Source organism: Daphnia carinata, chromosome 3 (genome assembly GCF_022539665.2).
Source record: "Daphnia carinata strain CSIRO-1 chromosome 3, CSIRO_AGI_Dcar_HiC_V3, whole genome shotgun sequence".
NCBI classification, from domain to species: Eukaryota; Metazoa; Arthropoda; class Branchiopoda; order Diplostraca; family Daphniidae; genus Daphnia; species Daphnia carinata.
The window spans coordinates 3,643,308-3,655,072 of NC_081333.1; the positions used below are offsets into that span (position 1 = coordinate 3,643,308).

An 11,765-nucleotide genomic window follows, 5' to 3' on the forward strand; every position below is an offset into this window, starting at 1 on the left:
GGCTGGAGAACAACGCGTGGCTGGAGGAACAATTGAAAAATGGATAAGATAATAAAACAAAAAAATGGTAAGTATAAACATTATTATATTGGTTTTCAATTATTAATTATTGTTTATTAGATCAAATTATGAAGCTGCAGGCCCAATTATTGGAACAACACAAAATATTAGATAACAAAGCTAAGGATCGTAGGCCTAACACGTAATGATTCTATTTATTTGCTTTTATTCATTCGTGTTTTGTAGCTCAAATTTTGAGTCTTCAAGCTCAGCTGGGGGAAAAGAACAAATTGGAACGGAACAGTTTCCAAACAGTGAAGGAGGTTTTTCAAAACTCATCTCTAACTGAACGTGAGGATGAGTTGGCATTAGGCGAACACAGCCAGGTACCTAAAGTTTTCAAATAAGAATTCAAAATAAGTATAGAATTTTAAAAAACAATTATTTATTGCTTAGTTCTTCAGTCCACCACCTGACAGTGTGTTAAATTTAAATTCTGTTAGTGCTGCACTAAAAGAATCGTTAGTAATAAGCTCATGCAGTGAAGGAACTGAACAATTGTGGGACCGTATTTGGGCCGAAAATGGGTGTGGTACAGAAACCCAGAAATGGCACAAGTTCAACATGAAACATGGATTAGGTACTTTTCGGTTTTTTGTCTATCGAAAAAGTATTTTTAATGCTATTATTTTGCATTCACAGATTTTAACGGGGGATGAAATCAAGTCTGGAAGTGTTACAGGATGGAAGAGTGAGCCTAAAGATGAAAAAACACTGAGAGTGCATTACCGTAAGGTGTGAGGTAAATTAATAGAGTAATGCAAATTGCCTAATGAGAAGTACCATCTTGTGTTAATGAATCCAGTACAACAGCAATCCTTTATAGTTCTGTCACAGCTAGAAGCCTCAAATAATTCTGCTTCTCTGTCTAAAGAACAACTTGTCCTTTACGTTCAGAGTGTTGGGGAAACTGGGTACTTAAATGGCCCTAAAGATGTTTTAATTTTGCTGCTATTGCAGAGATGAACATCATACATGGACTCTTTAGGTATGAAAGGATTTTTCTTCAAATAATTTTGAATTTATGACGAAGAATTTCTCCTCCTTTTTGCCAACCAGGTCTTATCTACCAAAAAAAATTTTATCCAATAGGAAAGGATTTTCATGTACTGGGAAAACAACTATCAACAATGCAACATTCTACAGGTGCTAGTTTATCATTCAAGAGCCTTATACAATGAAGTTAATCTGCAATTTGTATGTCCTTTCCCAAGCTTCCACCAGAAGTTGAATCTATGAGTCATGTAAGTTCCATGATCAACAATTGATGTGTTTAACGGTGTTGTTTTTCTTTTCTCAATATAGGTTAATAGTAACATTGGATCTGAAAAGATTCTTGGTTGGGGCAAGACACTGAATAAATTGTATTGATTGGATGGATGACATGACATTGCTATACTTAATTCGGATTCCCCAGACGGTATTTGATATTAAAAAAATTGAAGTGCATATCTGGGCTCCCTTCTTTTCTGAAGCCCCGTTTCCCCTTGACTCATAATAAGCCCGTAGGGGGTCATGCCCCTACTGTACGGTATATATAAAAACAACATATACCGAGGTTTGGAGGGCTCTGGCCGGAAAGGGGACGTGGGGTGCCGCTTAGTCCGATGATGTGTTCACGGAGGGCGACGTGGCTACCCACAAATCCGAACTAAAGGTTAATCGCTCCTGTAAAAATGTTCCAAATCTTCAGCTCTTCTTCCGGCTTCTCTTAGCCAATCACCGGGTAATCTCCCCGGTGGGTCAACAAGGCAGTGTCTCCCCCTGCCTGGGTTGACGGCAACTTTTGAAAGGGCTATTGTGCCTTTTTAAAGTTGCAAAAATAATTGTAATGTGTAGAGAATTGTCAATAAATTTTTTTTTATCAAATGTTTTTTGCAAAATTTGTTTCTTTAATTGTCTGTGTTCGCTTATTTTTATTTAGCTCGCTCAATTCGTCTTTATTGTTTTTGCCACCGTTGTATCGTTTATCTGTAAGTATTCAATTATTATTTATTACACTTTTTGAATTCTTGAACTTAGACAAGGAACAACGTGTAATACCTGGATATTTTCTGAAGTAATTTTGTATTTGTATGTTGTTTTACTGGTATGGGAATCGATCCCCAGACATTCAGCGTGCAACGCCGATGCTCTAACATTGAGCAACGAGATATATTTTAATTTTTTATTATCGCATATCATATGTTATCGTCTAGGATGTATATGCAGTCTTTCACAACTATATGTTTATCTTTCTATTGCTTTCATAAGGTCCGTAGCTCTGTGGTAGAGCATCCAGCTGCGATAACTGATACCGTGGGTTCAAACCTTAGTAGATGTATAAAGATCTATATCAAAATGTAGAAAAGAATATTGCATTCCAGTTTTATTCAAAGTGTAAATGCAACTCCGCAAGTGACTAGAAAAAAACCAACTTGACATCATATGATTCATGGTTCATTGGTAGAGCATCGGCGCGGTATGCCGAATATCCAGGGATCGATCCCTGGATTACAATTGAATGCTTACAGATAAACGAATGGAAACAATGCTTAACATCAAAGGTGGCATAAACAATAAAGGTGAATTGAGCAAGATAAATAAAAAAAAAAAAATTGATAAATATAATGTGTGAACACATACAATCAAAATAACAAATTTTGCAAAAAACATTTGATAAAAAAAAATTTATTGACAATTCTCTGCACATTACAATTATTTTTGCAACTTTAAAAAAGCACAATAGCCCTTTCAAAAGTTGCCGTCAACCCAGGCAGGGGGAGACACTGCCTTGTTGACCCACCGGGGAGATTACCCGGTGATTGGCTAAGAGAAGCCGGAAGAAGAGCTGAAGATTTGGAACATTTTTACAGGAGCGATTAACCTTTAGTTCGGATTTGTGGGTAGCCACGTCGCCCTCCGTGAACACATCATCGGACTAAGCGGCACCCCACGTCCCCTTTCCGGCCAGAGCCCTCCAAACCTCGGTATATGTTGTTTTTATATATACCGTACAGTAGGGGCATGACCCCCTACGGGCTTATTACGAGTCAAGGGGAAACGGGGCTTCAGAAAAGAAGGGAGCCCAGATATGCACTTCAATTTTTTTAATATCAAATACCGTCTGGGGAATCCGAATTAAGTATAGAAATGTCATGTCATCCATCCAATCAATAAAATTTATTCAGTGTCTTGCCCCAACCAAGAATTTTTTCAGATCCAATGTTACTATTAACCTATATTGAGAAAAGAAAAACAACACCGTTAAACATATCAACTGTTGATCATGTAACTTACATGACTCATAGATTCAACTTCTGGTGGAAGCTTGGGGAAGGACATACAAATTGCAGATTAACATCATTGTATAAGGCTCTTGAATGATAAACTAGCACCTGTACAATGTTGCATTGTTGATAGTTGTGTTCCCAGTACATGAAAATCTTTTCCTATTGGATAACATTTTTTTTGGTAGATTAGACCTGGTTGGCAAAAAGGAGGAGAAATTCTTCGTCATAAATTCAAAATTATTTGAAGAAAAATCCTTTCATACCTAAAGAGTCCACTTCCGAAGATTTGGAACATTTTTACAGGAGCGATTAACCTTTAGTTCGGATTTGTGGGTAACCACGTCGCCCTCCGTGAACACATCATCGGACTAAGCGGACCCCCACGTCCCCTTTCCGGCCAGAGCCCTCCAAACCTCGGTATATGTTGTTTTTATATATACCGTACAGTAGGGGCCCCTACGGGCTTATTACGAGTCGAGGGGAAACGGGGCTACGGAAAGGAAGGGAACCCAGATATGCACTTCAATTTTTTAAATATAAAATACCGTCTCGGGAATCCAAATTAAGTATAGAAATGTCATGTCATTCATTCAATCATTACAATTTATTCAGTGTCTTGCCCCAACCAAGAATCTTTTCAGATCCAATGTTACTATTAACCTATGCTGAGAAAAGAAAAACAACACCATTAAACATCTCAATTGTTGCTCATGTGACTTACATGACTTATAGATTCAACTTCTGGCAGAAGCTTGGGAAAGGCCATACAAATTGCAGATGAAAATCATTGTATAAGGCTCTTGAATGATAAAATAGCACCCCTAGAATGTTGCATTGTTGATAGTTGTGTTCCCAGTATGCTGAAAATCCTTTCCTATTGGATAAATTTTTTTTTGTTGATTAGACATGGGTGGCAAAAAGGAGGAGAAATGCTTTGTCATAAATTCAAAAAATTTTCAAGAAAATTCCTTTCATACCTAAAAAGTCCAGGTATGATGTTCATCGCTGCAATGCCAACGAAATGAAACATCTTTAGGGCCATTTAAGTACCCAGCTTCACCAACACTCTGAACGTAAAGGACAAGTTGTTCTTTAGCAAGAGAAGCAAACTTATTTGAGGCTTCTAGCTGTGACAGAACTATAAAGGATTGCTGTTGTACCGAATTCATTAACACAAGATGGTACTTCTCATTAGACAATTTGCATTACTCTATTACTTTACCTCACACCTTAACGGTAATGCACTCTCAATGTTTTTTCAACTACAGGCTTACTCTTCCATCCTGTAACACTTCCAGACTTGACTTGATCCCCCCGCTAAAATTCTGTGAATGCAAAATAATAGCATTAAAAATACTTTTTCGATAGACAAAAAACCGAAAAGTGCCTAATCCATGTTTTAGGTTGAACTCGTGCCATTTCTGGGTTTCCGTACCACACCCATTTTTGGCCCAAATACAGTCCCACAATTGTTCAGTTCCATCGCTGCATGGACTGAGTACGAACAATAATTGAGCCTGCTGGTTCATAATTAGAGCTAAAAAACAATAATTAATAATTGAAAACTAATATAATAATCTTTGTACTTACCATCCTTATCTTTTATTATCTTATCCATTTTAACATATTTTTCTCCAACCACACGTTATTCTCCATCCACGCTACTCAACTAACTGCGAATGGCATCCAATGGACTGAAATTGCCTACATGCCAGTAATAACGAGTCTGAGCGGTAGATGGCTACGTGTCGGAAAAAAAGAAAAAAGTGTGATTTTTTTTTTTTTTGGCGAATTTTTTTTTTTTTTTTGGGGGTAAAACGGATTGCCATATACTTAACGTTTCAGCAGAGAATTTCTAGGTAACGAGACAACCATTATGGCGACCACTTCTACGGCGTCTCCCGAACGACTGAGGACCGACAGTGTGATGCAATAGTTAGCGATTCTGCCACTAGATGTTTTGTTAATATGGCGGTCGTTTGAAACTTGTAACAATGCGCAACTGTTCTTTGTTATCAGAGATCCACGAAATTCTAAAGCTCAATTTGTAGAATTATAGAGCTTGCCCTTTGAATACATAAATGACATAGATGCTTTACAGCTGGAAATAAAAAATCTTTGTTCACCATAGCAACTGAGCTACAAACATTTAGAAATTATAGAACAAAACCACAGTTCTAACTAATTTTATTTGTTTTGCAAGCCAAATTCAGCTTTCAAGTGGCCACATGCCATTTATTCCAGGATATTGCAATTGCAAACTATTTTGTATGGAACACAAAGTGGAATTTAACCTGCAATAACTTTTCCAACACATTATAATTTCAGATATAGCATTTAAATTGCATTTTAAACAGTTAAACCTGCATATACCAATATTCGAGGTAATTCGAATTGATGGTTTGCATAGTTCTTTGTTATAAACATTTTGTCATCAAAAACAATCATTCAAAACTGATTTCACATAAAGAGTTTTCATGCAAAGGAAATTATGCATCCAACGGTGATTAAGGTCCTGTGAAATCAAATGAAACAGCAAGAAGAAATGAAAACCAGAAGAATGATTATTGAAAGAAATGAGTTTAGTCAATGCTGTATCATCTTGCTGAAGATCTTTACACTACCATCTGTCCTTGAAATTCCGTTTTGTAAAAGTTGAAAACTCAACAGTTCTATGCGAAATTCATTTTTAAAGAATGCTTTCTCAAGAAGAAATTCAAATCTTACCATTTTTCTTCATTTACAACTGCATACTGGGAACTAATCTGGAACCATTGCTGCCAATAGTTCAGTTTCAGACATACCACATCCTTTAGTTACTTCTCAAACTCTACTTTGCTGCCCCCAAAACATGTCTATCCATTTAAATTATGATATGTATACTACTATTGAAGTCAAGCCTAGTGTCTTACAGGTTCTTTCTGTTCTGACAACCTTATAATTTGAAACTAAAGTTAAAATCTGGTTTCAGTAGCTTCCTGATTTTTCAACGATACCTTTTAAAATTAAAATTAATTAAAATGTTATTTTCTAGTGTCGTTTCCCGCGATACAACCCCGGTATGACATAACCCATCACGCGCGTCGTCCCCCAACCTTCGTGTGCTCAAGAAGTGTGCTTAACCAACAGCAATTAAACGAGGACGGTAAGTCCTAGCTAGTATCATGCTTCCCGTCACTGAGCAGCCAATTTCAACTGATCTTTAATTTTTTGATTTTCAAATGCAAATGCCGCTACTACTGTGGTCCATATTGTAATTTCAGTACAGGGCATCCTTTCGTCGGAATGGTGCCCCAAATGCTCTGGAAAAGTATAAATCTGCCTGGCACTGCCGGATCCATCTAGCAGGTGCATAATGGCTTCTGCGTGCTTATTAAAAATAGACCAATCTAGATATGCTTATTACGCAGCTGTTACAATTAATCGAGCGGTTGGAGCGCTGCTGTCATAAAAAAAATATCAGGTTAATTTACTTGAACATAATAGTTCACATAACAGATTTCAAATGGAAGGTAAGTGAAAACGGTGCCAAAAATGTATCAACGATTTTTAAACAAATGTTATACTTAAAATTTAGGATTTCGGCTTGGTTCAGCTTCCATTGTTAGCTTTAATTATCTACAGAAATAATGCCATGCTGTTAGATGGATCATCTGCCCAAACTGTAACTCATTCAATTACAGAAATGAGATAAATAAGTTTCTGCCTGACAGACGCTTGATTGAGCAGGTTAGCCACATCTCTGGAGATCCTCCTTTCGATTTATTCAGCTCTTTTCGTGCCAAGTATGGTGTTTATACAAAATACGCAGCAAGTTGCGCCATCTTATCTTTAGGCTTCGCTCGACCACGGCCACGTCCACGGCCTCGACCTCTACCACGGCCTCCCCTTTTGCTTTTAGCATGAGACGCGTAACGCTTCTCGACTAGGTCAGATAGTTCGGGTGAACAAAAGATACAAGCGTCTTTAATTTTTGTCAGTCCATTGGCTAACTTAGTTTTTTCCTAAAACAATCACATAAAATTTCATGAGATAAAGCAAACCAATGTTGGATCTAAAGATAAGATTTTACCGGCCGGTATTCGACAATCATTTGTCGGGCATCACACTCGGGGCATGTGGAATTGGCAACGCTAAGTTTGTTTGCATCTTCACAAATTTTAATTACAACCTGACATCTATAAAACAGAAAATAACAATAGTAAAATAGCATCGATACTAAAAAGTGCGAACAAAACCTTACTGGTTACAAGCCCATTGCCACTTTGGTCCAGAGGTAGGATCAAGAACAAGAATGCCATTGGGACATTCGCCACATAAAGCAACTCCAGTAGCATTTAGACCGTAGGCACAAGACGGATGCGTGCATTGATTACATCCGCTGCCTTTCTTCATTTCCCTGATAAACATGTAAGTATTACATTAATCATTTGTTATTTATACTAATACTACTAGGTATGCATTACGAAGACACACTTACTTAAAAGGAGGATAAACATAGCAATAGGGACAAAAGGGAAATCCTTTTCCATTCGGCCCACCCACCCAAAGCAATAATTCAAAGTCATCCAGTGGACATTTCAATTCATTGAATAATTTGAAATTTCCAGCAGTGGGCAAAGAATAAGTGGCATCACAGTTCGGACAGTGAAGACGCGCAGGTTTTGAAGCCACAAGTTTCATGAATCTAAACATAACAGAATTATAAAAGAGTTTCACACAGGTAAAAATTAGAAGACTCATAGCATTAAATAAAATGCTGTATCCTACCTTCTACACGCTCCACCTAAAAAAAAAAAAAAAAAAAATTGAAAAATTTGTAATTGTCTAAGCCCACATAGTTAAAAATAAAGATTTGCCTCACATCGACTGAAATTTCGGCCACTTTGCGATAACGTCGAAAAAGTATCTTCGAAAAGATGATCCATACTTTCAATATGCTGAACGAAATATATGAATTTCAGACGAAAAATTTCTAAGGCATGATGAAGGATTTCATCATAATTGCCTCTTCCTTTTGCAATCAAATTCAACTATTCCAAAGAAAAAATATATAGATTTATATTCAGGAGTTGGAAAGCTTTTCTCAAGCTTGCTGTTGGCAACCAAAATAAAATCAACACTTACTTGTTCTTCCACTGCTGAACGCATGGTCGGTAGTACCAGTTGCGGGTCAATCTGAAAAGCAATATTTCAACACGTTAGAATTATTCATGTCTAAAAAAAAAAAAAAAAAAAATGTAATACGTACGCGTCGATATCCATGGACTAACGAGATTCCAAGTGCTGTAGGAATTAACTTTCTCCCGCTACCAACAGTAACATAGTTTCTCTGTGAAATGTTATTAATATGAACTGGAATCGATGCATCCTGTAAAGTGAATTTGTTGAAAATCAAAAACATTTTAAACCAAACTCAAAATCAAAATTAATACAGTTCCAATGCCATGTTTTTCCATCGGGGTAATCAGTTCAGATTCCGTTAAATAATCTGGTGGTGAAGTCAACCGCTCGATTAATTTTACCTTATGAAAATAATCATGTTAAGAAAAGTTTCTGGAGGAAAACGCCTTGGGTAATACGTACCTCGTTTATAGGAACCATTTGATTAAGTTTTAAGTCAGGCATGTGCTCATCTGGGCTTAGCGCTTGCCAATGCATAGTTCGGGTAAAACCAGCGTCCAGCAACTTTTTACCACTAACGGTAAATGACTCGTGGCCCACATCAAAATCTATTCGAGTAACCAAGTATTTACAGTCCGGAGACACCTAAATGGGGTGGGTATCAGTTATGGAACCTTTTAAGGCGTTAAGGAGTAAAATTACCGTTACAATAATATGGCGAACAATATAATCGTAGAGACGCCACGAATCGTGGTCGAACGCTTCTCTAGAGGCCAAAGACTAGAAACCGTAAACCAAATCACAAAGTAAAATGGTTATAAATTAAATAATATATGTGTATACATACTGTTATAACCATATGTATAAGTATATGTAAAGTTATAAATAATGGTTAAAGTAATGCGTTATCAATTGCATAATGATAGAAACCAAACGTTACCATTGGTGTGATCGGTGGATGGTCTCCAACATCTTGGCCTTTACGTGGATAGATAAATCCTACGTACCAGGATGAATGTTTATCCCAAGAAAGATTAGTAGACTATTAACATAACAAATGTGCTAATGATGGTTTACCCTGAGAAAGAACATCTCGAACATCGGCACCAAAATCAGGGCTCTGGCGAAATTGTTTCAAAACCCCAATAATGTCGAAGTTTTCCGGATAGTGCGTTGTTTCCGTTCGGGGATAAGAGATATAGCCCTAAAATAGAACTGTCTATGACTAAACAAATAAATTATTATTCCTTTTACCGTATGAAACATACTTGAGTGTACAGTCTTTCTGCTATGATCATCGCGCTATGAGGACTCATACCTAAAGAAGTGCATTAAGGAAAATTTTGTTAAAGTATGCATAAAAAATGTATACCTAAACCGGAGCTAGCAACCCTCATTAATTCAACCGTGTTAAGAGCCTGTGGACGTTGCTTCACCTTTTCTTTCTGAGAGATGCCCGTAACTCTAGAATAAAGATAACAGTCAAAATCTCTTCAAGAAGGGAAAGCAGTGCGATTTGTGATGTACTTGGCTTGCTTGCAGTCTTTTATCTTGTGATGGAAGGTCGATGCAACTTCGCGATCAAATAGGCGAACTCGTTCCCATTCGAGAACAAGTTTACGGAATTCGGTAGCTTGAACAGACACCTGAATGAGCCAGAATGGCTCCGGCTGGAAAGTTTTGATGGTGTCATGCCGCTCAACGCAGAATCCTATTATCAAACTAATTTATTATGAGATCAAAGGCGCAAATAGAAAATTCGAGTTTCTTCTACCTAATGTGGGTGTTTGACATGGACCTGAAATTAGATATGAAATGATGAAATATGAAACGATGAAAGGCTACTACAGACTGTACTATGTGCAAATCTGTATACCATATGAAATGAGTGTAGAATCCAAATTGCCATACTTTCCCTAATGAAACAGTGAATAATTATATGAGTATTATGGTAAAGAATTACTACATACCTGAAAGAATCTTGTTTGGAACCGTGTAAAAGCACAGCCAATTCTCAAGTCTATTTCTTGCCTGGCATCCACACTCTTGGATTCATTTTCATTAGGAGAAACTAAATTATTCATAGCTGATTTGATATCCTTTTCAGTGATAGCAGAAAATTTTGCACGAAAAATGACTTGTTCATTTCTGCGAGTTTTCATCATCACATGTTCAACTTCATGTATCACTTCAAAACAAATGTTTTCTCCTTCCTTATCACAGTCTAGCCAAAGAACCAAATAATTGGAACCTTTGGCTTCTTGAGATAGAAATGTTGGTATCTTCAGTTTAGGTGTTGCTTCCTTCTTCTCTGTTGGACATGTGAATAATTCAACCTAAAAAAAAAAAATAACATCAATATCACAAGTAACCATGTAGTGATTTAATTCTACTTACAGGGTCAACACTGTCCCAGTTGTTATAACAGCCAGTGAAATCCAATGACATAACCTGTTAAACACAAATTGATATAGCAATGCGACTAAATTAGAATACAAAAAAAAAAAAATAGTTAGATGTCCACAAACTGATGTCATTTTAAAGAATGCACTCTGGCCTTTGAATGATCCATTCCACTCATGGATGGAACACGCTCCATTGAAACCTTAATGAGCAAGAATTTAATTACAGACTAATACCATATGCAACAGTTTATCATGCCATGGTGATTCAAACAACACATTATACCTTTCCTTGAATGACAGCTATTGTTGCTCAGAATTTTTGCCAAGCTTGCTGCAAGACTTGGCTTTTCCGCCACCATGAACACAGTGTTTTTTGACATTTCCGAAAATAACACTTCTACTCCACGTCAAAGGCGGGGATAGACTTCGATTCGAATCGGAAGCCAAAGCAGACAACGGTCAGCAGCCGCCTCGGACGTTGGGTTTGGACGTCAACGATGCACGGAATAGCTTTACGCAATCAGCATCCATCTCTAGCGTTGTCCAATAAACGATGTTACAACAAAATTTGAAATGTTGTGGGTGCGTGATGTCTGGCATAAAACTGCCAATGGTTATTCCTGTTTAGACGGGCGCAAACTCAGACAGGAAGTCAAGAAAGGCATTGGATGAAAAACTGTAGGCCATCTAATAAGCCAATACACCGACTGGATGTTACGAAAGCGACAAGTATCCACCAACCAGCCTCGCTCATGCACCCAATAGAGAGCTTGAGCCGAAGCTGGTTGGACGAATTCCGTTGACGAACATCTTGCAAGTCATTCATCTTCGTCTTTAGCACAACCTGCTTGTGTGTACTCGTGCTTAAAATTCCTGGTTATGTAACTAGTGTACGTCTCCATGC

At 37.4% G+C, this 11,765-nt stretch overlaps 1 protein-coding gene and 1 long non-coding RNA gene across 2 annotated transcripts; one reads left to right on the forward strand and one right to left on the reverse strand.

The window, feature by feature from the left end:
* Nucleotides 1-469: 469 nt before the first annotated feature.
* Nucleotides 470-1,809, forward strand: LOC130693018 (uncharacterized). The gene is made up of 3 exons (XR_009001615.2): nt 470-640; nt 703-1,048; nt 1,120-1,809. It is a non-coding gene; the product is annotated as an uncharacterized LOC130693018 (long non-coding RNA).
* A 5,264-nt stretch (nt 1,810-7,073) lies between these two features.
* On the reverse strand, nt 7,074-11,383 carry LOC130692981 (DNA topoisomerase 3-beta-1-like). The gene is made up of 22 exons (XM_057516073.2): nt 11,145-11,383; nt 10,975-11,061; nt 10,854-10,909; nt 10,427-10,792; nt 10,333-10,372; nt 10,231-10,254; nt 9,984-10,167; nt 9,829-9,920; nt 9,725-9,774; nt 9,534-9,660; nt 9,397-9,455; nt 9,159-9,236; nt 8,919-9,101; nt 8,768-8,857; nt 8,584-8,703; nt 8,460-8,510; nt 8,197-8,365; nt 8,103-8,118; nt 7,813-8,019; nt 7,576-7,731; nt 7,405-7,510; nt 7,074-7,336 (listed from the first exon to the last, which is right to left on the reverse strand). The coding sequence occupies exons 1-22, from the start codon at nt 11,239-11,241 to the stop codon at nt 7,127-7,129; spliced, it is 2,568 nt and encodes an 855-aa protein (XP_057372056.1). The 5' UTR covers nt 11,242-11,383; the 3' UTR covers nt 7,074-7,126.
* Between the last annotated feature and the right edge of the window lie 382 nt (nt 11,384-11,765).

Coding starts and splice junctions, on each gene's coding strand:
- LOC130692981 (XM_057516073.2), bottom strand. CDS start 11,241: ATGTCAAAAAACACTGTGTTCATGGTGGCGGAAAAGCCAAGTCTTGCA. Junction 11,062..11,144: donor TAGCTGTCATTCAAGGAAAG/GTATAATGTGTT, acceptor TTGCTCATTAAG/GTTTCAATGGAGCGTGTTCC. Junction 9,237..9,396: donor ATCCACCGATCACACCAATG/GTAACGTTTGGT, acceptor TACGGTTTCTAG/TCTTTGGCCTCTAGAGAAGC.